General features: G+C 40.5%; 1 protein-coding gene across 4 annotated transcripts in view; it reads right to left on the reverse strand.

The window, feature by feature from the left end:
* atp6v0a1b (ATPase H+ transporting V0 subunit a1b) overlaps positions 1-20,205 on the reverse strand; it is a 29,904-nt gene extending 9,699 nt beyond the window's left edge. The window contains exons 1-19 of one of the 4 annotated variants that reach the window (XM_035613596.2): positions 20,123-20,205; positions 17,537-17,693; positions 17,236-17,314; positions 15,821-15,918; positions 15,581-15,709; positions 15,226-15,308; positions 13,551-13,677; positions 13,282-13,364; positions 12,770-12,863; positions 11,586-11,798; positions 10,036-10,186; positions 8,896-9,035; positions 8,631-8,794; positions 7,601-7,691; positions 7,188-7,306; positions 6,660-6,876; positions 4,846-4,953; positions 3,647-3,754; positions 2,010-2,027 (exon numbers count right to left, since the gene is read on the reverse strand). In XM_035613596.2, the coding sequence (XP_035469489.1) occupies positions 2,010-2,027; positions 3,647-3,754; positions 4,846-4,953; positions 6,660-6,876; positions 7,188-7,306; positions 7,601-7,691; positions 8,631-8,794; positions 8,896-9,035; positions 10,036-10,186; positions 11,586-11,798; positions 12,770-12,863; positions 13,282-13,364; positions 13,551-13,677; positions 15,226-15,308; positions 15,581-15,709; positions 15,821-15,918; positions 17,236-17,314; positions 17,537-17,653 (2,139 nt within the window). In that variant the 5' untranslated portion in view covers positions 17,654-17,693; positions 20,123-20,205. Of the gene's footprint in view, positions 1-2,009; positions 2,028-3,646; positions 3,848-4,845; positions 4,954-6,659; positions 6,877-7,187; positions 7,307-7,600; positions 7,692-8,630; positions 8,795-8,895; positions 9,036-10,035; positions 10,187-11,585; positions 11,799-12,769; positions 12,864-13,281; positions 13,365-13,550; positions 13,678-15,225; positions 15,309-15,580; positions 15,710-15,820; positions 15,919-17,235; positions 17,315-17,536; positions 17,694-20,122 lie in introns of all 4 variants that reach the window. The other 3 variants (XM_035613594.2, XM_035613597.2, XM_035613595.2) reach the window with 3 other exon arrangements.
* Between the last annotated feature and the right edge of the window lie 2,638 nt (positions 20,206-22,843).

Here is a 22,843-nt window from a genome sequence, read left to right on the forward strand (position 1 = left end):
TTTAAAAACAATGTTAAAGTTCCCATTTTAAATACGCATGGCTTTGAAGCTATGTAGTTTGTTCAGTCGGGATTCAGGAGCGGACCGAGCCACATGGATTCTTATGTAGCATACTTCTCTGTACAAGGAATACTTGGCTATGGATACTCATGTAAGGTTCCGCAAAAGGTGGAATACATGTTTTCGTTTTATCCTCTACACCGGAGTCCTGTGAAACTTTTTCCTTCTACAAGGTGTGCACAAGTCGACCCAAGGAAACCGACGAGTCTCAACTCCCAACACTAGTCATAATATAGCGGTGTAATGTATCAAACTGCCTCAAATAAACTGGTCTATCTTTATTGTTTATCTTTTTATATACCCTGACAGATGAAATCCTAATAGACCACATAGATTCACAGCCCATGTTGTGTTTGCCATAGACTTCAGTGATCCTCGTCAAATTATTATGCATTAGGAAAGACTTTAAACATTTTGCTTAGCAGGCTTTTCTTCGTGATTTGTTTCTCAGTGATAACACAAGGCAATGTGCTATTCCTGATGCCGACTAATGGTAAATGGACTATATTTATATAGTGTTTTTCTAGTCTTATTGACTGCTAAAAGTCACATTCACCCTTTTATACACATTCGTACAGCGCTGCTATTTACCCTGCTTTCTCCGGTCACATTCATATGCTGCCGGAAGAGCCATGAAAGGAAAATCAGGGTTAAGTGCCTTGTGACACATGACACATTACTGAAGTAGTAAGATGTTTGATTAACAATTAAGTCACTAAATCATGGCCATGTTTACTCCTCACCTACAGTAAGCATTTCCTCTAGGTTTTGTCCTTGTGTCAGAACCTTTTTCACTCATTTTCTTCTGGTCAGCTGTCTGAAAATGAAATCTTATCCATGATTCTCCAGAGGTGGATTTGAGCATTTGTAATGTAAAGTCACCCTTTGTTTAAAGATTTTCATTTAAACAGTTCCCTGTTGAGGAAATAGCCACAAATGTGTCACCCTCTATCTGCGCATTGCATCTAAATCCCCCATCAGTCTGGTTTCAGAACAACACATAACACTGATAGGGGGGGTAATGATTCTGACACCGAGACTGAGATAAAAATGTCCACCCTCTCGTATCTTGATATAGGACGACGATCAATGCTAACCCATATGCCACCGCTGCAGAATGCAAATGACTTTTGTATTCTGAATGATTTTTTTCATTAATCAACACTACAAACCAAAATAATCATAAATATTTTAAATCAGGAAAACCTGTTTATTTAGTAAAAATTTTAACCTATTTTTATTTAACAGCATGTGTTAACTGACTATTTTGGTCCAATCATAGCAATTTAAATCAGACAAGTTTAAATAGTTTAGTTTACTTCACACAACATAAATACACAATTACAAAAGTGAATAATAAAAGTATGTGTGGGGTGTGGTAGAAACGGATAATGGATATTGAGCCTGAGATTGCAGACCCAGCCTAGGACACATTCAAGCCAGCATTGTGAGAACTTTTGGGGTATTCCCCGGTCCCCAAATAAAACAAATAAATAAAATGAGGTATGAAACGGACAGTGGCTCCAAAGTTGAGGTGTTATCTTCAACTGGATTTTGTGATTGCAACCTGTCATGTAGTAATGTTGTATTGCCCTGAGCATACTAATAGAGTCATTCTAATGTTCAACTCTGAGCACCTAAACTGACACAATGGTCATCTGAATAGGCAAAAGTATTGTCTAACCCTAACCTGTTCGCACTGTGATTTGTCCCTGTCTTCACTTAAGTATCATTAAAATTAAAAGTTGTTTTCGCAATTCTAGCAAAGTGAATTGCTTGTGTCTTGTTTTGATAAAATGCGGTCGCAAAAAAAAGGCTCCTTGATAGGACGTTTGGACACATCAACCACAGTACAAAGAAAGAACGACTGCCACTTTCTTCTAAAGGCACAGAGACATCAGCAAGACGACATCCAGACATGCTAAGAAGATACCAACTCAGGCTCTTACCGGTTCCTCCTCCGAGTGCTTGAAAGAAAATGAAAGCCAACAGTTAGTAGCAGAAACTGCATCAGTCCACACATTTCCATCCTACTTCTGGATAATTGTTTTGCAGTTTTTTCCCCCACCAAAATACCAAAGTTCAAACAGCTCCTGACACGGTTTCAGATTTCAGGTAAGATTTGGGCCATGTAGTTTGGTAAAGCTCTGGGCTCCATCTCAATTACTTTCAATTGCAGTTCATTTAGAATATTCTGTCTTTCTCCCTCTTAGACTCTTCCAATACTCTTCATCCTTTTGTGTCATGTGTGACTAATAGATGCATTTCCCGGTGTGAAAAGGGTAAACGTGCAGTGTGTAGCGAACAAACTGCCAATAAAAATGTCCCTCACATTTGGTGGTAACAGTTCAGTCATATCAGATCTTAGATAAATGGACAGGCTCAGACTTTTTAAATGTCAATTTAATACAATATCCTCATGCCATACACCATAAGTATGCTGAAAGAGTTATGGATCTATTTATATATATATATGAATATATGAGAATAGATGAAAATAACTGTTATCCAGATAAATCAAGTGTGTTTGTTCCAAAGCTACAGTCTTTCAGTATGATATTGCCCCTTGTTTAGCCAGAAATGAAGCACATGCTAGTAGTCACATGTCGGTTTGTAGTTGAGCACACATGCCAGAATGAAGACTCCCACTTCATAAGAATACTTTAGACTGCAGTTGCTTAGACTTAAGCTGAACTCTTTGAACATACAAATGGTATATGAGTATTGCATGAAGATAACCTTTACAGTGTGGCGTCAAATAACCAGCACTGCCAGAAACCACTGATTAGAATTTAAAAAGTCAGTGATCTTACTTGAGAATACACAATTGCGACGAGCTGAAGTTCGGGTATTTTGAATAAACCAGTTTCAATCACATATATGTGGATGTTAACATGATCTGTCGCCCCGCCTGATACTTTCACAGTCACTTTCTGCTCTCAACATTATGCAATATGAAATTCCACAACCCTGCTGATAAATCATGCCTAAATAGAATATCATACACTTATATTAATGATAACGAAATGCTATTCTTTACAGTTATGCAATATATTAAACAAACATAAACTCAGATTTATTATGCAGGACAGCTGTGAAACACCAAACTTCTGACTCACAGAAAGAAAGAAAAAACTAGGTGGTGTTCTCAGAACTCAGAAATTCCACTTGCTGCCTCTCATGAAAAAAACACCTTGCTGTTTATGTTTCTGAAATGGAAAATCCATCTCTTATCAGCTCTAGTCCATACCAGCCTTCCCTTTCCCTCTTGGGCCCACATTACACCCTCTCTCCTTACTACCCAGGAAAAGACTGTTCTCTCACAGAGAGATGGTGAATGGACTGAGAAAGACAATTTTGAATTAAAGATTGCTTTTAAAGGAGACTACATTATGTTTGTTAGTGAGCCGAAAAACAAGTGCTGTACTGCAAAAAATGGCATGTCCACCCTATTACTTTCATATGCAGAGACAGACAGAGTCAGAGTCTGTGTTATAGTTATAGTAGTCATCATATCATCATTATATTCCTACTAAAACCTATGAAAACACCTCAAATAGCGTGTGGTGACGTTTAACAAGCTCACCTCGTCTCCCTCCTCTGAGTGCTGGGAGAGCTGGTCGTGGTCCATGATGCCAGCCTCGTCCTCCGTGGGCCCGTTACCCACCCGGACACCTCCGAACTTCTCCGTGCCCTGTTGGGTGAGTCCGGTGCATGATGAGGACACGCCTGTTTTCTCTAAAGACTGCTCTAGATTCTCTGCAGCGGTTTCTTCCCTCTTCTGGGACTAGATACAAAAGCCACAAGAGCTGTGTCTAGCTTAAAGCAAGCCTTAGGTTGAACGCTTTCTTAATTTGTTAATTTGCTTTTTCTAGTAACAGAGGAAACCCAGTACAGTCAGTGAAGGCTTTCATTCCTAAATGAAATATATCCAACAGCACAAAACAATAATGTGAAGGACATTAATTGATTTACTAACTTCTGTATAATCACACAGTAACCTCTGTCCCTCAAAAAATATATTTTCTTTAGATGTTGATTTAGATCATTGACCTGCGGCACTAATAGGCAGCAGCATGTATTTTAGAAGTTATTTCTGCCAATAATGTTTACTAATACAACTAGTTTTCGAAAAAACTACCAGATTTATGGACTAGATTTATCTGCAACCCACTGGTAACTGTAGCTGGGACAAAATATGTAGACAGCACACCAACATCTTTAAATGCTAAGATTATTTTGACTTTATCAAGGGATGCAGATTTAAAAAATGTTTGAAAATGAAAATCAAACAAAAAATTGTTATAGGCCAAAGGCCTCATAAAGTTATGAATTTCATTCAACAGTGAAATGTTTTTATGGATATCTCCATAATTCCTTTAAAGCCTTTAACTGGTTTTACACAACAACAAGGAGCAACAAGAATTCCAGGTTGCTATATTTCATTCATGTATTCCATGGTTGGTAACATGAATTTGTTGGATACATGGCATTTGGAAATGCAAATATACAGGGAAAACTAAAATAGTAGATCATACACTGTTAGGGTGTCCTCAGTCTGTTAAGTATTTTTTGCAAATTTCCCAACAAAATATCAGCGTTTCTAAGGCAGGCTTAAAGCATTTTTTCATGGCAACACAACCAACCACATCACACAATACAATGTCACAATTGAAATGAATGGCAGAATAGGATTGGAGAAAAAAAAAAAGGTTATATCAAAGGTTATAATTGTTACTCATCAAAGTTTGCATTGAGGTTATAGCTGGGGTCAGATCCACATACCAGGTGCTTTTTCCATAGGTGCTGACGCCGAAGCACCATAGTTTTCACAATCAGCATACAGGGTACACATGCAAGGGCAATCAGCACCAACAAAATCTGGATCCCCATCTACAGATTCAAACAGAGAGAGGTTAACAAGGTGCTGGTGATGTGTAGCAGTGATCTGAAGAACGCTAAATCAGAATGAGTCAGTCCTCTCTCCCACTGCTAGTACAGAAAACCCACATTGATGCTTTATCCCTGAGTCTGGTGTTGAAGGGACAGTAAGCGATTCTAAAGCAATACACGTTTTGTAGAAATCGGTGAATATTCCCTCACTTCCGTTTGAACACACCACACAACAATGCGAGTGCAGTTTGTAAACATCACTCGTCGACACCTTAAGAGAATTGCTAGCAGGTGGCGCTGCAAATCCGCAATTTTTTGGCCAAGTGTTTATTGCGTCCGACTCCCAACCACAAAGAGAGAAACACGCTTTCCCCAAAAATAGCTCACTGCCCATTCAATTCAAATACTCTATTTGCTCTCTTGCAACAAAGGTAGTTGTTACAGTTATTTGGTGTTTGAATGTACAATAATAATAGTAATATGCTGATCTGAGGACATAACAAATGTATCAGTAAACCAAGAATGAATACTGACTGAATACCTTTAAGCCTACACTATACCCAGTCAAGCTGTTGAAACAGAGCAGACTTTCCTGCAAGAATGTTTCCAGTAGTTTCATTAAAACTTCATCTGGCAAAAGGGGCAGGAGATTTACACTAACTACAGGAAGTGCTGATATATTGTTAGCAGGGCTGAGCAGATGTGTTCCTCTGGGATAAATCTCACTTTGGCTGACTCACACTCTGCTTTGTACCACTATCCTTTCCAATTACGGAAATCGCTTCAAATGACAAAAGCTCTTCTCTCTTGACAAAAGCTGAGCAATAGAAACAAGGAAAATACTAAATTTGAGAGATAACAGATGATGCAGAATGATGTTCCAATGACAAATTGCAGTACAGAAACATCAACAACAGACAGCTCATTTTCCAATTAGGCACAGCAGGGTGTTCGTTCATCAAAAGCATAACAAGCAGGAGAGATGAGCGCGTCAGCTGTCAGAACAGAAAGCGAAACAATTACCTCAAATGTTAAGAGACGGATAAACAATGTAAAACAGCCCCATGTAACCAGGCATGGATGAGACTTTCCAAAAACAGGGTTACATTACCTGTAGTCTTACTCAGAAGTAGGGAAGTTAATCATAGTTGTATTTTCGCTAGTTCTCATTCTCAAAACCTTTTCTCATGTAAAACCGAAAAACATACTGTTTGAAAGCACTTACAGTAAAGCAAAACGAAAAAGATCACCCAAAATCTCATCTGATAAACTTATCCGGTAGGTTCCCCAATAACATTTCCCTTTGGCAATGGAATGTTTTTAAGCTTCCTTTCACATCCCATGTGCTGGAGTCGAGCCTACGCAATGAAAACCATATAACTTTCCTTTTACTGTGTGACTGCACTGTAGGTCTGGCCAGCAGAGTAAAGACTGCTTTGAGTTCAGGCCTGAGTGAGAGTAACTTCTACAGAAAGATCCTGAAGTAACAATACACAAAATCCCTGCTAGATCCAGTCATACTGCATGCTGAGCCTCACCTCTGACCTCTCTGAAGCCACAAGAAAATAAAGTATATCTTATTGTCATTGTGGGCTTGTTTGCCATTAGCTGCTGTGCACCTCTCTATCAATGTTCAACCATGTTAGTGCAAAGAAAGAGAGGCAGGAAGACGGGAAAAGCAGAGGGGTGGATGAGGGGGGGAGCACCTGTCCCCTGTACAGGGGCTTGTTGGTGGGGTCATTGTAGTTGAAGAGACACATGTTTATGAAGTGGATGAGCAGGCTGGGAGCATCCTTGGAGGTGAAGGCGTCATATGCCGTCCACTTGTAGAAGACCAACAGGACAAGGTATCCAAACAGGCTGGTCATGAAGACAATCTCTGGGATGAATCCAAGAAAGATGTTGAGTGGCTTCTTGAAGTACCTGCGGTGCAATGAAGTGAAGAACACACACAGAGCACATTTTTCTTTGGTCGGTTTCAGTTTTTTTTCTCCTGGTTTTGACCTACAGCAAAAATATCATTAACCACTAGGTGATGTGAATTTGATGAAGTTAAAAAGCACTGGCACCGTCAACCACAAGAGATGACTCAGAAACAGAATAGCAGTGACTTTTGAATTGAGGCATATATTTCATAACACTCATTTACACACACACACACGCACGCACGTAGAATAGCCATATTAATTACACACGAATCGACAGTCAGTATTAGTCTTAAGTGCAGCACTTACAGGTGGTTAAAGAGACTAAGAGAAACTCCGAACACCATGTGGATGACACCCAGGATCACAGACATCTTCATCTTGAAAGAGTTGAGGAAAGTCAGCTTGTTGGTGGCAACATTCCAGATCTGCAGAGACCACACAACAGGGTCAACAGAGACCGAACCAAAGCAATCTGTTCCTTTTTATTCCTCTTCATTTCTATTAGGGTGCAATGATATATTCATAAAACATCTGGATTATTTGTTCCTCAGTGTTTGCTATTGTTGTCACTCTGACCCAAGCCCACTGGTTCAATACTTTTATAAATGAAATAGGAAAACAGCACAGTTAACAAACAGCAGTTAAATTTTGGACTGTGGTTTTAACCCTGAGAAAATAATGGCCAGCTAATGATTTTTGTTGTTTTTGTGAGGTTTTACCGGGTCGATTCCAAGGGGATAGGGCCCGTTGAACACACCAGGAACAGCTGGATCCAACTGTAGAACTGCATTTGAGTCAAGCATCTCAAATCTAGGAAACATCAGGAGGAAATTAATGAACCTTACTGAAATGAAGCATATTATTTTCATGCAACTGACATTAAGCAGATTATCGTAATGCTACAACAGCCATCTATACATTTTAGACCCTGATTCGACCACATACAATATATCAGTGAGATAATTGCATTATTTCACTTCTAAACCACCCACACAGTTCTTTTATACAATGTCTCTGGCTATAGTGTAGATAGTGGGCAGGTCAATGAGCACAGGTTTTAGTCAAGGTCTCTATACAGACAAAATGGTGCTGAGAACCTGTGAGAACTGTGAAAGCAAGACTTCAGGTAGTCACTGCATCTATTTTGATGACAGCTCATGGTCTAAAGTACCTTTGGGATGTGTCCAAATCCCACCTTGGTAGTGTAACAGTGGAAAAGGGGTCATGGTTCAAAAGGGTTGCACTTAGTCGCTTAATTAATAATAATATGTGGGTTTTAGGTGTAACATGCAATAAAGCATCATAGTATAATCTCACATTTCCTTTAAAACCCAGGTGCAGAGGAAATGGTTTCTCTTTGTGTATGAGCAGACCATCTGTGTGTATAACAAGCAGAGTGTAGGTGCACTGTGCAGCATGTAACTCACATGCTGGAAAAGTATGTTTTTAAACAAATGCAATTTCTTGGTGTAAGATGTGTTGGCAGTTGTATTTTTAAATTTCGGACAGAAGAAACAGTTTCCAATATCCAATAGGACTTGCAGTATATATATATTTAAGAAATTATATATATATATGTAATTTGCATGGCATATATCTAAACAAATTAGATATAGTGTTGAACTCTATTTGTTTATTGGTGGTAAAGAAACTATAAGACAAATCACTAGATTCATTTAAAGTATATGTTTATTCTAGAATAAGGAACATCATGGACAGTACCCGTGGAAGAAGATTTGGCTGACTTACGTCCAGTTAGCTCCTTTGGGGCCAAACATGGGCCTGACGCTCCATCCAGAGCCAAACATATTCAGTGATTTGGAGAAGCAGTCATTGTAAATGATGCCAGTGTAGATAGAGAAGATCCCCATCAGGAGGATGATGTAACGACCGGCAAACACCATGTTAAACATCTACAGAGACACAAAAAAACTGTGTACTCAATATGTGTACTGTGGGATTAAACAGAGGATCTTTTTATCACTGGATTACTTGTTTATGTCTTTACTTGTACCTCATTATCACTCTTCTGGGAGAGGAGGCGACTCTCTCGGAGGACCAGGTAGAGGGCAGCACAGGTCATCAGCACACCGTGACCCATGTCACCAAACATCACCGCAAACAGGAAAGGGAAAGTAATGATGGTGTAGGGAGCTGTAACAGGCAACACACAGGATGCGGCCATCACACAACAATGTATAAAATATCAGTAATCATCAGTAATGACTGTTGAAATTTACAAGCTGTAAGGAACTTTGAATGTTTCTCCAATCCAGGCCTTTTTTTTCACATGCTGAATCTCTGGCATACAACTGAACTTTATGAGTGAAGTTGAATTTACCAGCTTTTTAAAAGCCTAACAAGGTAGTAAAGATAAGGAACCTCAACATATTAAGTCCATATGTATAACAACTCACTTTGCGATCATAATATTTGGAAATTATATTCCAGATGATAAATTCAAAAAAAGAAAGTTATTTAAATCACATCTGAAGAAGAAATTAGAACATTTGTGATCATAACTTATAATAAACAATTATGTGAGGATGGTGAGTGGCAAAAAGATTTTCCTTGTAAAGCAATTTAGATTGAGGACCACAAATTGTACAAATAAATCAAATATCTCACAAACATTAATAATGTTGGTCACATAGTAAATTTAGCTATTATGGAATATTTCCACAGAACAGTAATCGATTTAATTGTTTTTTGTTTTGTTTTTGAAAAGTATTACAAGAGTCTGAAAGCAGCAGGGTGGTGAGTATAACTTCGCTCAGAAGGTAAATAGGTCGACAATAAACTCGAAGATCGGTAGTTCAATCCCTGTTTACCCCAGTCAGCATGCCAAGGTGTCCTTGGGCAAGACACTTAACCCTAAATTGCTTCTGAAGGCTCTACCGACAGTTTATGAATGTGTATGAATGTGACAGAAAAAGTGTGGTGAATAGCAGCGCTGTATGAATGGGTATGGGTGAATGTGACCTACTATTAAGTGCTTTGAGTGGTCGTTAAGACTAAAAATGTGCTACATAAATACAGTCCATTTACCATTTAAAAATGGAGGAAGCGTTGAGTGGGGAACAGTGGTAATTCAAATATCCTATAATGTGATGACAAATGAAGTCAAACAGAGACAAAGAAATTCCTGTTTGACCTGGATTGATCTCCCGGTAGTTCCCGATGCCATAGGCGTCAACAATGTTCTGGAAGCCTGATGTAAACTTGTTGGTCTTGTTAAAGGTGGGTGGAGTCTGCTTGGTCTGCATCCTGTTGAGGATGGATGGCACCGTCGATCCACTCCTCTCCTGCCAAATTATGCCTGACATATCAGTAACATACTGCTGTAGATGTATGACCAGATGAGACCTCCATATACTGTAACCATGACTTTACCTTACCTAATGTCAGAAATAAACACATAAACACATTATCCAGTCACTTAACTCCATATGTGACCTCAGCAGTCCATATGTTACTCAGACACTAAGTCATTTATTCTGTAGTTTGGATCCTGAAGGAACGAATGAACAATGAGGTCAATGGATGTGGTCACCGTGTCTCTGAGAGTTCTCAGGATCTTTAATTCAATTCAATTTTGCTTGTATAGCATCAAATCATAACATACTTTGTCTCAAAGCACTTAACATAGTGAGGTTGTCCAATGCATAGACTAGTATTTCAGCATCGTTTTGAGATAGGATGTTTGTAATTTTCTTAATATTGCGCAAGTGAAAAAAGGCTGTGCTAGAGACTTGTTTTATGTGTCAGTCAAAGATCATGTCCTGGTCAAAAATAACTCCATGGTTCCTCACAGTAAAGCTGGATGCCAAAGTTAAGCCATCTAAGGTAACTAAATGCTCACATAATGTTTCTCTGAGGTGTTTACGGCCAAATACAATGACCTTGGTTATATCTGAATGTAAAAAATTACAGGTCATCCAGGCCTTTATATCTTTTAAACAATCCTGAAGTTAATCAACCTGCTTGGTTTCATCTGGCATTATAGATACATACAGCTGGGTGTCATCTGCATAACAATGGAAATGTATGTGGCGCTTTCAGATAAATTCACCTAGGGGAAGCATATATCAAGTGAAAAGTATCTTTACTTTGCTATCACCACATATGTCACACTCTGAAGTAGAATATAATGCCCACACAGAGGATAGTGGCTTACAGTAGATGCTGTTTCTATACTTGGTGCCATTAAAGTGGCACAGATAGTTCCAGAAATGTAATTAATTATTCGAATTTCAACCAAATCTTTTTATGAAAAACAGAATAACAATAAATTGTGTATGTGTATGTTTCATAGCACTAGGGTTATCAGTCACTGCATTATTCACAGTCCATTGCATGGGACTTTTTGTGGATATCTAAGACAAAACACCTGTGCGTTTTTAATGGTGCCAAGTATATATACATTTGCAGACATAGTTTAATCCTTTTTTGAAAATCAGCACAGCTATAATATCTTGTAGTTATATATATTTTCTCGCACAAAAAGTTCATCTCTAATGTCGTAGAGACTCAACATGTTTGGTTCTGCTGTATGCTCAAAAATCTACAGCAGGAACCTGTATAAGTATTCTGTATGAACCTGTATGAATAGCTCTGTTTTTCAGCAGGAGAGCTGTCCAGACAAAATAACAGTATAAGAAGAAAGAGATGTAAAAATACAAATACACAGACAAACTAACTCACCGTCCCTCTGCGCAGAGCAAACTGGATGGAGTCTAGGTCAGAGACAGGACACCAGACCTCAGCGATCAGACACTTCTGGGTGACGTCGATGTTACAGAGGTTGAGCGTGTGGTAGATGGCCTTCATCTTCCTCACCTTGATGAACCACACCCGCATGGTCTTGGAAGCGGCCTGCAGCACGCGCTGTCGGTGGTCCTCTGTTTGGTTCAACACCTAGATTAGCAGATTTGTTTAAGTTTGTAGATCCTGGATGTCTGGATGGTGTAAGGCCTGACAGCTAACAGCTGATCTAAGGTGAGTGCAATGATAGTAAGTCAGTAGTGCTTTCTTTCTTTTTTTACCAAGAGGAAAAATTACTAAACTTTAGAAAGAGAGAGAAAATACATTTGACCTCTTTACTCTTGGTGCATTTTGAAATTCTTTAATTACACTGCTGTACTCTGGATCAGAGTGTCAGCTGGAAGTTTATAATGTACACAATTTTGATTAAACATTAAAATGCATTAGAAAATAATGCAGCTAAACTGAATTTAGGTTCATGTTAATACCAAGAATTCAGTTTTCCATGTCAACCTGAGTAAATGCTCTAGTGTCATAGAGTGTAATACATTGTATGAGGTTGGCAGTCTGGAGTAGACCTGTCAAGCAGAACCAAGGTTTTTTTTTCCAGGCTTAATAAGGGCAAACCTTGAAGAACCACAACACTATGAGACAGGACAAAGGTCTTTCACAGATAAGAACTAATGTAAAATACAAACACCCACATACTCTATGAGGTCTTTTGTAATTGGATTGGAAAAAACTTTTTTTTATCAAGGAAGACAGAGCAGGTGCCTGAACACGGACATCCTGCTCTGGAGAGATAAATCATTTTCTTGTTGTTTAGTCGGCAGGAGTGTAACAAACACTACAAAGACCCATTGAAAGATTTATCAAATTTAAAAAATGAACTGCACCGCTAATGGTAATGTGACTTAAACAATAAGCAGGCTTTACTCCAAGTTCAACTACCCTACCCTGCGTTTTCTTCATTTCAAAAAAAACTTTCCTTTGCAGTTTATTCATGGGATTCTGGCCAACGTCCAACGTCCAACGTCCAACGTCCAACGTCCAACGTCATACTTGTTTTTGATACAGTAATGCTAGCAATGGGAGGTTAAGCTCCATTACAGTGACAAACCCACCATCTGGAGGTCATCAATGCGACTATTGACTCCAGCCAGCATTTCCTTCCTCTCCTGTGGGGTCTCTGGACACGGGTAGAGAGAGGCGCGGAACCTGAAAAATATACCCACCAACAGATTCAAACTCAGAGCATCTAACATTCATCCTCCCCCAATGTGAAACATGGGCTTTCTGTTATGTCATGTCTACTCCTGCACAGTGATACGACCACCGGGAAGGTAAGTCAGACCTGCAGTTCTTTCAATATAAGCAATATTTGGTGAGAGGTATGTAAAAGTAACTGAACATTTGCTAAGCTGTTTAATGTGGAACAAGCTGATGTACCTCACAACCTACAACATGAAATCATTGTGCTTCAAAGAAACAACAAAAACCTTCTAGTTCTATAAACTACATGTACGTCCTGAGTATGTCCTATTATCAGGAGACAAGTACTAAGGTGCTATTTGAATTCTAAAACATTGACACACAATAGTATTAAGTTGAGCCAGGAAGGCGGAATGACACCCACCCCTCACATATCTTCTTCACCCTGTTCTTCAGCTGGTCACCTTGGAAGAAGATGATGAATACCGATTTGTGGACTTGGTCTCCCTGTCAGAAGAGGGTTTCAAAAAACACTGTGTTATGTTTTTGATTACAATATTTAAATAACAAAATCATCCAAATTTCCCACATCTGGGTTTGCTGCCTTGTACTTTTGTACGATGTTGGTGACAGTGTTATAATTCTATTCTCTTTACTACTTTCCACGACTCCATCTATGTTTTGTGTGCTGACCGTGGCTGGGTCCTCCAGAGGATCCTCAATCTCTGCCTTCCTCAAGAAGACGTTACCACGACACACCCTCCACAACATCCTCTCAAAGGTGGGAATCCTCTCCCTGCTGATCACTCCAGCCACAAACCTGTACAGACAAAACATACAGCAGCTCAAAGTACATTGTGCATAATAAAACAGAGTTCAACACTTACTTAGGAAGCCCTTTGAGTGGCAATGAACAGCTAAAATTGATAATTGATATTTACATTGTAATTATATGAGCTGCAAAGACTATTTTCTCATTCAATCCTTGACTAGAGGCTAGCTTACTAGCCTATATGGATACATAACAGCCAAAATGGCAACAACAAACACAGTAGACCAGGGTGGATCACTTACAGATCATGTGCCCAAGAGACTGCTATAAATTTAATTTGCCTTCAGGGCTGTCCCCGCTTACATAAGTCAGCTGACAGGTTGAATGATTGTCTCGGTTTTGTCAACAAAGAAATTATAGTAAAATGGTAAATATACTGTATATATACTGACAGGTAGCGCCATAAGAATTGTCAAATCCCGATGTTTGTTTTGATGATGAAGATTGTGACCAGTTCGTGAGCCATTTAAATTAGGGACAAATGGGTGTGAATTTTGATGTTGGCTGGGTTAAATGACACGATCAAAATAATTGCAATAATTAATTTGTCTTCATTCATTTTGCTGTAGTGTTGTTTAGGGTGCGATTTGTGAAAAATAAGAAAACAGAAAGGAAATTGAGTCTTTCATGCGTTGCGGGGTAGCTTCGAAATCACAACCTTCGGTACTTGAGTCAGGCACGCTAGCAATGATGTTAAACTTAAAGACTCTCAGCCTGGTTGCTCGCGCGACTTCCAATGTTGCTGGCGAGCGAGGATTACACACAGCGCAGCACAGCACTCTCGACTAGCAGACCACCATAACACGCGCACAACAAAACATGCAAGACTTAAATTGCCCTTCCAAATACCAGCCGGGCCGATGGCCGTCTGGCGGATGGTCGTTCTGGACATCCCCATAACATCGGGATGGCCAGTCCGCCCCTGAGTACGTCACATTCACCAATTCACACACACACATTCATACAGCACTTCTATACACAGCGCCTTTTCTATCACGTCATTCATACAATGCGGGCACAGCCGTCAGGGGCAATTTAGGGCAAGTATCTTACCCAAGGACACAACGGCACGCGCCTGGAGGAGTCGGGGATCAAACCCTCGACCTTCTGGTTAGTGGACAACCCTCTCTATCTTCTGTGGGGCGACTGTGTCTTATGAGTCATTGTAATTGTATTCATTTAGAACAAGCTACTTGTCTTTACTGGATAATAAATGCATTTTTTGGACATCGTAACAGTATTAAAAATACTTTAGATGTGTAGAGTTTTGATGTTTAGTCCTAACCATTATGATGAAGGATGCTGTGATCTGATTTCCTGCTTAGGGACACTAATTAATTACGTAAACTGGGCCAAGATTACAATTCAATCAGCCTTTTGATTAGTACAGTAAAAACTATCTTGTGATTTTTTTTCTTTAATCAAGGACATGTTTGCTGACGACTGCACTTTCAAAATGGAGTTTGCCTGCATGTTTTACAGTTCATGTGATTTGTGTCTTTTTTTAAAGAATATGATTCAACCCTCATGCTTTACCCTAGTCTGAGCGGTGCCCCGCGGCCCCCCTCGCTGCCCTCCATCAGGGCTGATGACTCCTCCAGCAGGTTGGGATCTTCCATCTGTCAAAAGAGGATTTGAAATTATTTATTTATTTGCTTCCTTAGAGACTGTAAGAGAACATGTTCTTCTGACTGAATGCTTGTGGTACTGCTCTGTGGTATTAGACCCAGGAATAAAACTGACGCAACTAACTTCCAACAATTAAACCACGGTTCACTGATGGCATAGAGATATATGGCCAATATGAATCGACTGCATGGTATTTCACACATCTGTGTGTGTGTGTGTGTGTCTGTGTGTGTGTGTGTGTGTGAGGAAGAAATAGTCCAACCTCATCAAAGAACTGCTGTGTTCGACGGAGAATGTGTTTGAGCTCCGTCAGCTCCAGGAAGTTCTTCTTCAGGGCTTCCTGGTTGGTGTTGATCTCCTTCAGTTCGTTCTCCAGCTTCTCAAAGGTGGCCTGCCAATCACACACAACAGACACTCCCTGTTAGGGACTCACGTGGACCTCATGATACATATTATATGTAGGCTTCTGGAGTTTGAACTGAACTGACTGATGATTGTTTACCTCTAGATCAATCATGTCCCTGGGAAAAGGCACCTCCGGATTTTCTCCAGTGTCCACAGTTGGGATGTTGGCCTTCTTGATCTCCTTCTCCACAAACCCTGTTCAGCAGAGAAAATCCATGTTTCAGCAAAGTACAATTTTTTTCCCGAAAGACGTGATGATTAATTTGACATTAAGAATTGGCTAGTTTGCAAACACAAATTTTTAGCTACGGTTGAGGCCGTATTCTTGGGCCACAACCAGCTAAGAGGTCGCAACATGATCGGTTGTACAATCGTTTTGTCGTCTTTAATGGCGATTGGAAACCAGCGTAACAGGCGCATTTTAGGAACCTTCTGTTTTACCTTTCCTTTGACAAGTGAAATAACAGAGTTATTCATTGTACTGCTGTCATTTTGATAGGTTCGAAAGAAGTTGTCGTTTGATGTCACCTTGGAACAAGATGATGAATACTTCTTCCATGTGTACAACGACGACGAACCCTAACCAAATTAAACGCAGCATTTAAATGCTTTAAAAGTGTAAAATCAGGAAAATATGTGTGCTGTTATGTCATTGCCCGCCATCTTTTGAATTCCAGGAGACGCATGGGCGTCAGAAGCAAAAAAAATGTGGGTGGGTCCTCCCCAAGAATTTTTTTACTAGAGTATATGCCATTTCCTGTATTCACCCTCGTTACATAAGACATTTATTTTATAGCACAAAACATTTACCACATACCTGCTATGGTTTCCCAAAAACTAACCGAACAGCATCTAATATTACAAGATGCATTTAAAAGCAACAGGCGAACCAATTATGAAAATTCATCAACATGCCAAGCTTCTATAGTGACAGTATGTGAGCACACAGCTGCCCCGGAGGGAGAGCGGTCTGTGTGTCTCGGTGCGGCCGGAGAGGGGAAAACGTGGTACGGAGATACATTTATATGGATTCAATGAGCAAAGCAAGCAGGATGGATTTGAGGGGTGTAAGAAAGCAGGAGCGTGGAAGGCAAGCGAGTAGCGAAAACGCGGTACGGAGTTCAACTTATTGGGGCATTCCACAAGCCGAATGGATTTGACTGACGGTGCCCTGAAAGTACCACCGAGAGAATAGACAGATGCGCTGAATTAGAGACGGTAAAAGTGGAGGGGTTGGACATTATCGGTCTTAAAAAGTGGGTCTTGTCCCACCCACGTTCAATGGGTCCGGCGCCGATGAGGAGACGTAACAACACTAGTCAACTAGTTCATTCTTATCTGGTTCCTGGTACCGTGTTCTCGGTAGCAGACATACCTCCTCATTTTAGACAAACATAGAAAGACAAATATAAACATGAAATTCCTCTGACAGGAGATCGTAGAGGGGAACCTGAATTCAGTCCCCGTTCAGAGCTTTGACTTTGTCTTTGTGTGATTTCTGTGGATACTTACTCAGTTTCCTGTCCATCTCCTCACATCTCCTCACTTCATTCACAAACTTGCGCTGAAACACGTTGACATCTGGATTCAGCTGCCAGTAAAAAGAGAAGAGATTTATTTTTACAAGGAGATATTTTGACACAGTAATTATTAAGATATTTGACTAAACCAAAATGCAACCAACTGAAATAAACTGAAAAAATCTAAGTATAAATAAATGAATAATCACATATACAAAGGTCAGTGAAACCCCCCCCCCCACCCCCATTTCTTCTTGCAGTGAATTTCATAGCTTGAGAACATTTGTACTTACGTCTCTAAACTGGACCATGCCCAGTTCTCCCAGCTCACTGACACAACAGTAGGCCGCCTCTGACTGGAGAAAGAGCTGGGCCAGGGTCATCTCCTCACTCCTGAACAGTTCTCCCATGATGAACACCACACTCCACCTCAACTAAAAGGAAAAAATGCTGTACACAGGACAGGAAGACACATTTTTTTAAAAACATGTTTGATTAATCTGCACACTGGCACGGGTACTGTTTTCACCCGCTGTCTGTGAGCGTGGAAAATAACTCAAAAATGCATGGACACATTTTCACCAGTCTCCGTGGAAATTTTACTTTGAAGGGTATCTCCAGAGGATTCACTTTTGGATCTTATCGAGCGTGGTGGTGGTGGTAGTAGTGGGAGTGTATAGTGTAGAGTATACTAGAGTATATACTTTTAATTTGTTCTAATATTATACAATCCTATAATATAGTTTACTGTACTATTTAATTTTATTCAATATTACTATTCTATTCTATACTCTAAACTACTATACTCTACAATACAATACTGTAATTTACTACACTATATGATTCTACAATTCTATATAATACAATGCGATTCTACTATACTTTACTCAGTTTTACTCTGCCCTACTCTACTACACTACTATTTAACAGTACAATAATATTGTTTACTATACTTTACTTAGTATTTCAGTACAACACAACATAGAAAATAGCATAATAGCATGCCACATTACTATGCTACAGTGTCCTACATGATGTTGAATTGGAGTCAGTGCTTAGTTGCCAATCTATTTTCTTGATTGATCAAATCAAGTATCAAGAATCAGTCCCTTGTAATATCTTAGTGGTGCATGGTCCATGGTGACGCCTTTAAATGCTTGCCTAACAGAAAAAAAAACCCAGAGTTGATTGTTATATATGGAAAAAGGATAGCAGGAAATCCTCACAATTAAAAAGCTGAACGAAAAGACTTTCTGGGATATTTTTGCTTTAAAAAAAAAACTAAAATACATTAACTGTTTACAAGTTCTAAAATACATCTCCAGTGCCCCAGTCTCAAAGCCCCTGGTTAACTTGTTACTTAAATGAGCATTCAATCTGATAAAGGCCCTAGGGTATCTCCTGCATTTTTACCTGATCCTGAGACTCTGTCCCTCAGAGGTGAGTGGACTTGATATTTATCCTTTTTTGTTGTACATGTTTACACATCATCTGATTACATTACTGTGTAAGCTCTGGTGAGCTATAAGCGCTAAGGCTTGAAGGATTTCCCCCAGACATTGCCTGGTGATGTCTGGTTTAATGATGCACAAGCACAACAATATCTATTAATATATGAGGTAATACTAAGAAATTCTGGAGCATAGTTATGAGATTTTATTAAATAAAAAGTAATAAGAAAAGAAAAAAAAGAATAGAAAAAGAAATAAAAGTATAGACTGCTTTTTGTTGAGACGAGTTTATGAACTACAGCTGATCTCTCTCTCCCTTGAATGATGTCCCTGTTTTCAATGAATTGATGTATTAGCCTATAGTGTCTGATGTTCGCATATACATGTATATGTATATGGATATGGATGTTCCACTTATACAAACGTCACAACTTGCTTTGTCGGCATTGAATTGCTTTAGAACGAAGGACAGCAAACCTGCAAGGCTTTAAAAATAACAGCTCACACAGCCAAATGAGGTAGCCAAAATGTAAGGCTGCTGAAATACGAGGCCTGGCGATAAATGTCACTGTAGAAAAAGGCGTCTGCAAAGGGCCGAGGAGTGGAGCATCGCTGGTGTCACAGCATCGCCCCTCCTCCCCTCCTCCTCCTCTCCTCCTCCCCTCCTCCTCTCCTCCCCTCCCCCCCTCCTCTCCCCCCCCCTCCTCTCCTCCCCCTCCCCTCCTCCCCTCCTCCTCCTCTCCTCCTCCCCTCCTCCTCTCCTCCCCTCCCCCCCTCCTCTCCCCCCCTCCTCTCCTCCCCTCCTCCTCTCCTCCCCCTCCCCTCCTCCTCTCCTCCGCTCCTCTACTCCTCCTCTCCTCCCCTCCCCCCCTCCTCTCCCCCCCCTCCTCTCCCCTCCTCCCCTCCTCCTCTCCTCCCCTCCCTCCTGCCGCTGCATCCGTGCCCTTCGCTGCTCAAGGACGCCATGATGCTGCTGGGCTCCGGCCTGCAGCTCCGTGTCAGCATCTGTCGCCTATTTTTTCAGACACTGTGTCCACCGTCATGAACGACTCTCTGTTCGTCGCACACGGCAATGCATGTACTGTTTCAATGTTTCCCCCTCCGTTGTAGCCATAACACAAACACCTTGCGCGCATCATAGGCTCAGTGAAAACGGTTTCGGTGGACAGGCTCTATCTGACGTCGTGGGTTCATTCTAGAACGGGAGAAACTCGATTCATGTGACGATTACACCTCGGATTATCTGCATTTGTGAACGTGAGGCGTCAGGTTATCATCAGCTACCCTCTCCTCCTCCTCCTCCTCCTCCTCCTCATCATCATCACACTCGATATGGGGATTCATTCAGTCCCCCAGTCCCACACAGACACGGAGAGTGAAACACTTACACCAAACATGGCTTTCAAATTGCAACATCCCTCCACTCACCTGTCTCCGGCCTCTCCAGCCCTCCTGGATGCTGGGTGATGTGGTCCTGGGCGGTGCGTCAAGTCACATATTGTCCATTGGAGAAACGACGGAAATAGCTGATTTCAAAATAAAAGCATGTTGTCTTTACTTGACGGGCGTCTTGCACATTTCGAAACCTATTCCAACTGCGATAACGATGCCAGTGAATTTAAAGAGTATTATGTTATCAATCACTACAGTTTTGTCTTCCAGTGTACAAGGCTATGCTGATATACTTGTCATCTTTTAATTATTTTGAAAATCCCAACCAGACACGCGTTTAAAAAAAAAAAATCGTCAATTTCAGTCGGATGAGCAAAGGGATAAAGGATTACAATATTACATGTTTTCACTTCATACATCAGCAATTACTTACTTGTAGGAAATGTGACAAATAAAACACAGTGTTGAAAATAAAAAGCAATAAAGAACAGGATTGGAATTTTGAATGATAATATAAAAGGTAACAATTAAAACAATAATTCAATAAAAATAATTAACTGAATAAATGACATTCAGAAATAAGTGTACAGAGCTGCCTGTCATGGGTACTTTTACCTAATTTTCAAGTATTGAAAATTAGCTTTTTGGTGCATTCCCCAATGGATGGGATTTAGTGAAACAAAATTGATCTATATAGTATTTTGTTATGTTGATGATATTATTAACTACGAATTCAATATGTTCTTCAATATGACTCTGATACATATGAGAGAAAATAAATCTGGATTTGGATTTGTAGCACAGCCAACCATGTGAGGATCTCCATACATTTTAGGTTGAGTCACAAGCAGAAAATCTCTCATGTTGTTTCTATATTTATGTGGGTCTGTCCAGGTGTAACTACTGTTCTCTTTTCTTGCACAGTTTAATGCATGTAGATTATTCTTTGTTGCACATCGTGTCATCCACTCTCCTCACATTAATCATGTTCACAGACAGAGGCCTCCTGAGTACGATATGTACAGATTCTATGGCATCTGCTGTGAGTGAGTGGGTAAGTCTTTCCTCTGTAGGTTAGTGGAATAACTACAGGCACCAGTGGTCTTTGGTGATGAGTGAGGGTAGTTGTCCTTTTGGATAATGGTCACATATCCCCCTGCGTCAATTTGGAATTCCATCAGTTTGCAGCATCTCAACAGCCGTTGTCCAACTTCTTTGCGATTGTGGCACCCAGTCTAGTGCTCGCCCTTTCACTTGGCGCACGCCCCCTTCCCGTCAACTGGACACACAGGAACCCTGCGGGTATGAGAGGCTCCTTCGTCTCTGCGCCCCATCTTTGTGTATCTTATTGATTATTTGTGTAGCGTATTTATACCCTCTCTTTAGACTATCTCGTGCCTCCACTCATTCGGGCTCCCCGCCTCCATAGAATCACAACGACGCTGGTAGTGGCGGTCAGGTCCGCAGCCTTTCGGCACCAAGAGACGGTCCGATTGGACAGACAACAGCTTGGCCCAGGAGCTGCCATACCACGCCGCAAACGCTGCTGCTTTGCTTTGTATTTTGTTTTGTTTCTGTTTGTATTTGCTCGCTGCTGCGTTGTTCAGCCACGCTACCCGGCGCTGCACTTATACTGCGCTGTTGATCCCATTTATTGTGTTGGCGTAATGGATTTCAATTGTTTTTAAACTATCGCGGCCACATTCAAGAATGGGGAATTATTTTCACGAGTTTATCATTCATTGATGATTTTGTTTTGTAAAGTTTCGTTCACCACACTTGGCAGGAGGCGTTTTGTTTAGCTGTGGATCGCCAGTGTGCCTAACCAGTGATTGATATTGTTTTATTGTTTTCGTTTGTTTTGTGGTGATCGTGTTTCCCCTGTTGATTGATTTCCCTTTTTCTTTTCCAGGAACTGAGGGCCCAAAGTGGTGGCAGCAGGCCTTCTCCGGATGGTGGTGTCCGCCGCCATGCTGGTACTATTAAAAATATGAATTCTCCCTTGGACATTCCTCCCCAAATTTGATTATTAATTATCAGTCTTTATCCCCTGTTCTATAAAACCTTGCCTGTCGCACATTTATTGGATCTGGATTTGCTGGCTTTTTTGTGGCGCTCTATATCACACCTTCCATTATTTGCCCCTTTTGGCTCACCTTGGCGTTTGCTGCGTTTGCTGCGCGTGAGAGACTTTGTGTATCACCCCTGTTACCTCTCCTTGCATGCTGATTTACAAGGCAACCTCTGACACGAGAGACAGTCAAAGTCTTAGAAGTAGGGTTAGTCCTTTGTCAGCTGGAACTCCTGTGAGACATCTCTCTCAAGTATTTCAACAACATAAAATAAAAGATATTGATGATTGCAGCTTCATGTAATGGAGATTTATTCCCTTTTCATTATTTAGTCTGTACAACTTTAAGCTCTGACCACCCTGAACTAATATGTGTCTGTTAGATGCTTATGACACCTTATTTCTTGAGAGCTCCAAATTAAGTGAGAACATTAAGTGCTACCATCTCCATTCTGTAAACGTCCTAACGTTAAGGTCTACCAGATGTGGTGGAACAGTCCACAACTGGCCAAGTATTGAGTCAGTCCTAACAAGATCCTGTTGAAATTTTCCTCTTACAAACAGCCACAGTAGCGTTTCACCTCCTCTCAGTTCCACATGGTGCAGGGTTTAAACCAGGACGCTGGCCAGCAGCCAGTGAGCAATTTTGGAAACATGGAACTCCCATAATGTACATAAATTATAGA

Source organism: Scophthalmus maximus, chromosome 16 (assembly GCF_022379125.1).
Source record: "Scophthalmus maximus strain ysfricsl-2021 chromosome 16, ASM2237912v1, whole genome shotgun sequence".
Lineage (NCBI taxonomy): Eukaryota > Metazoa > Chordata > Actinopteri > Pleuronectiformes > Scophthalmidae > Scophthalmus > Scophthalmus maximus.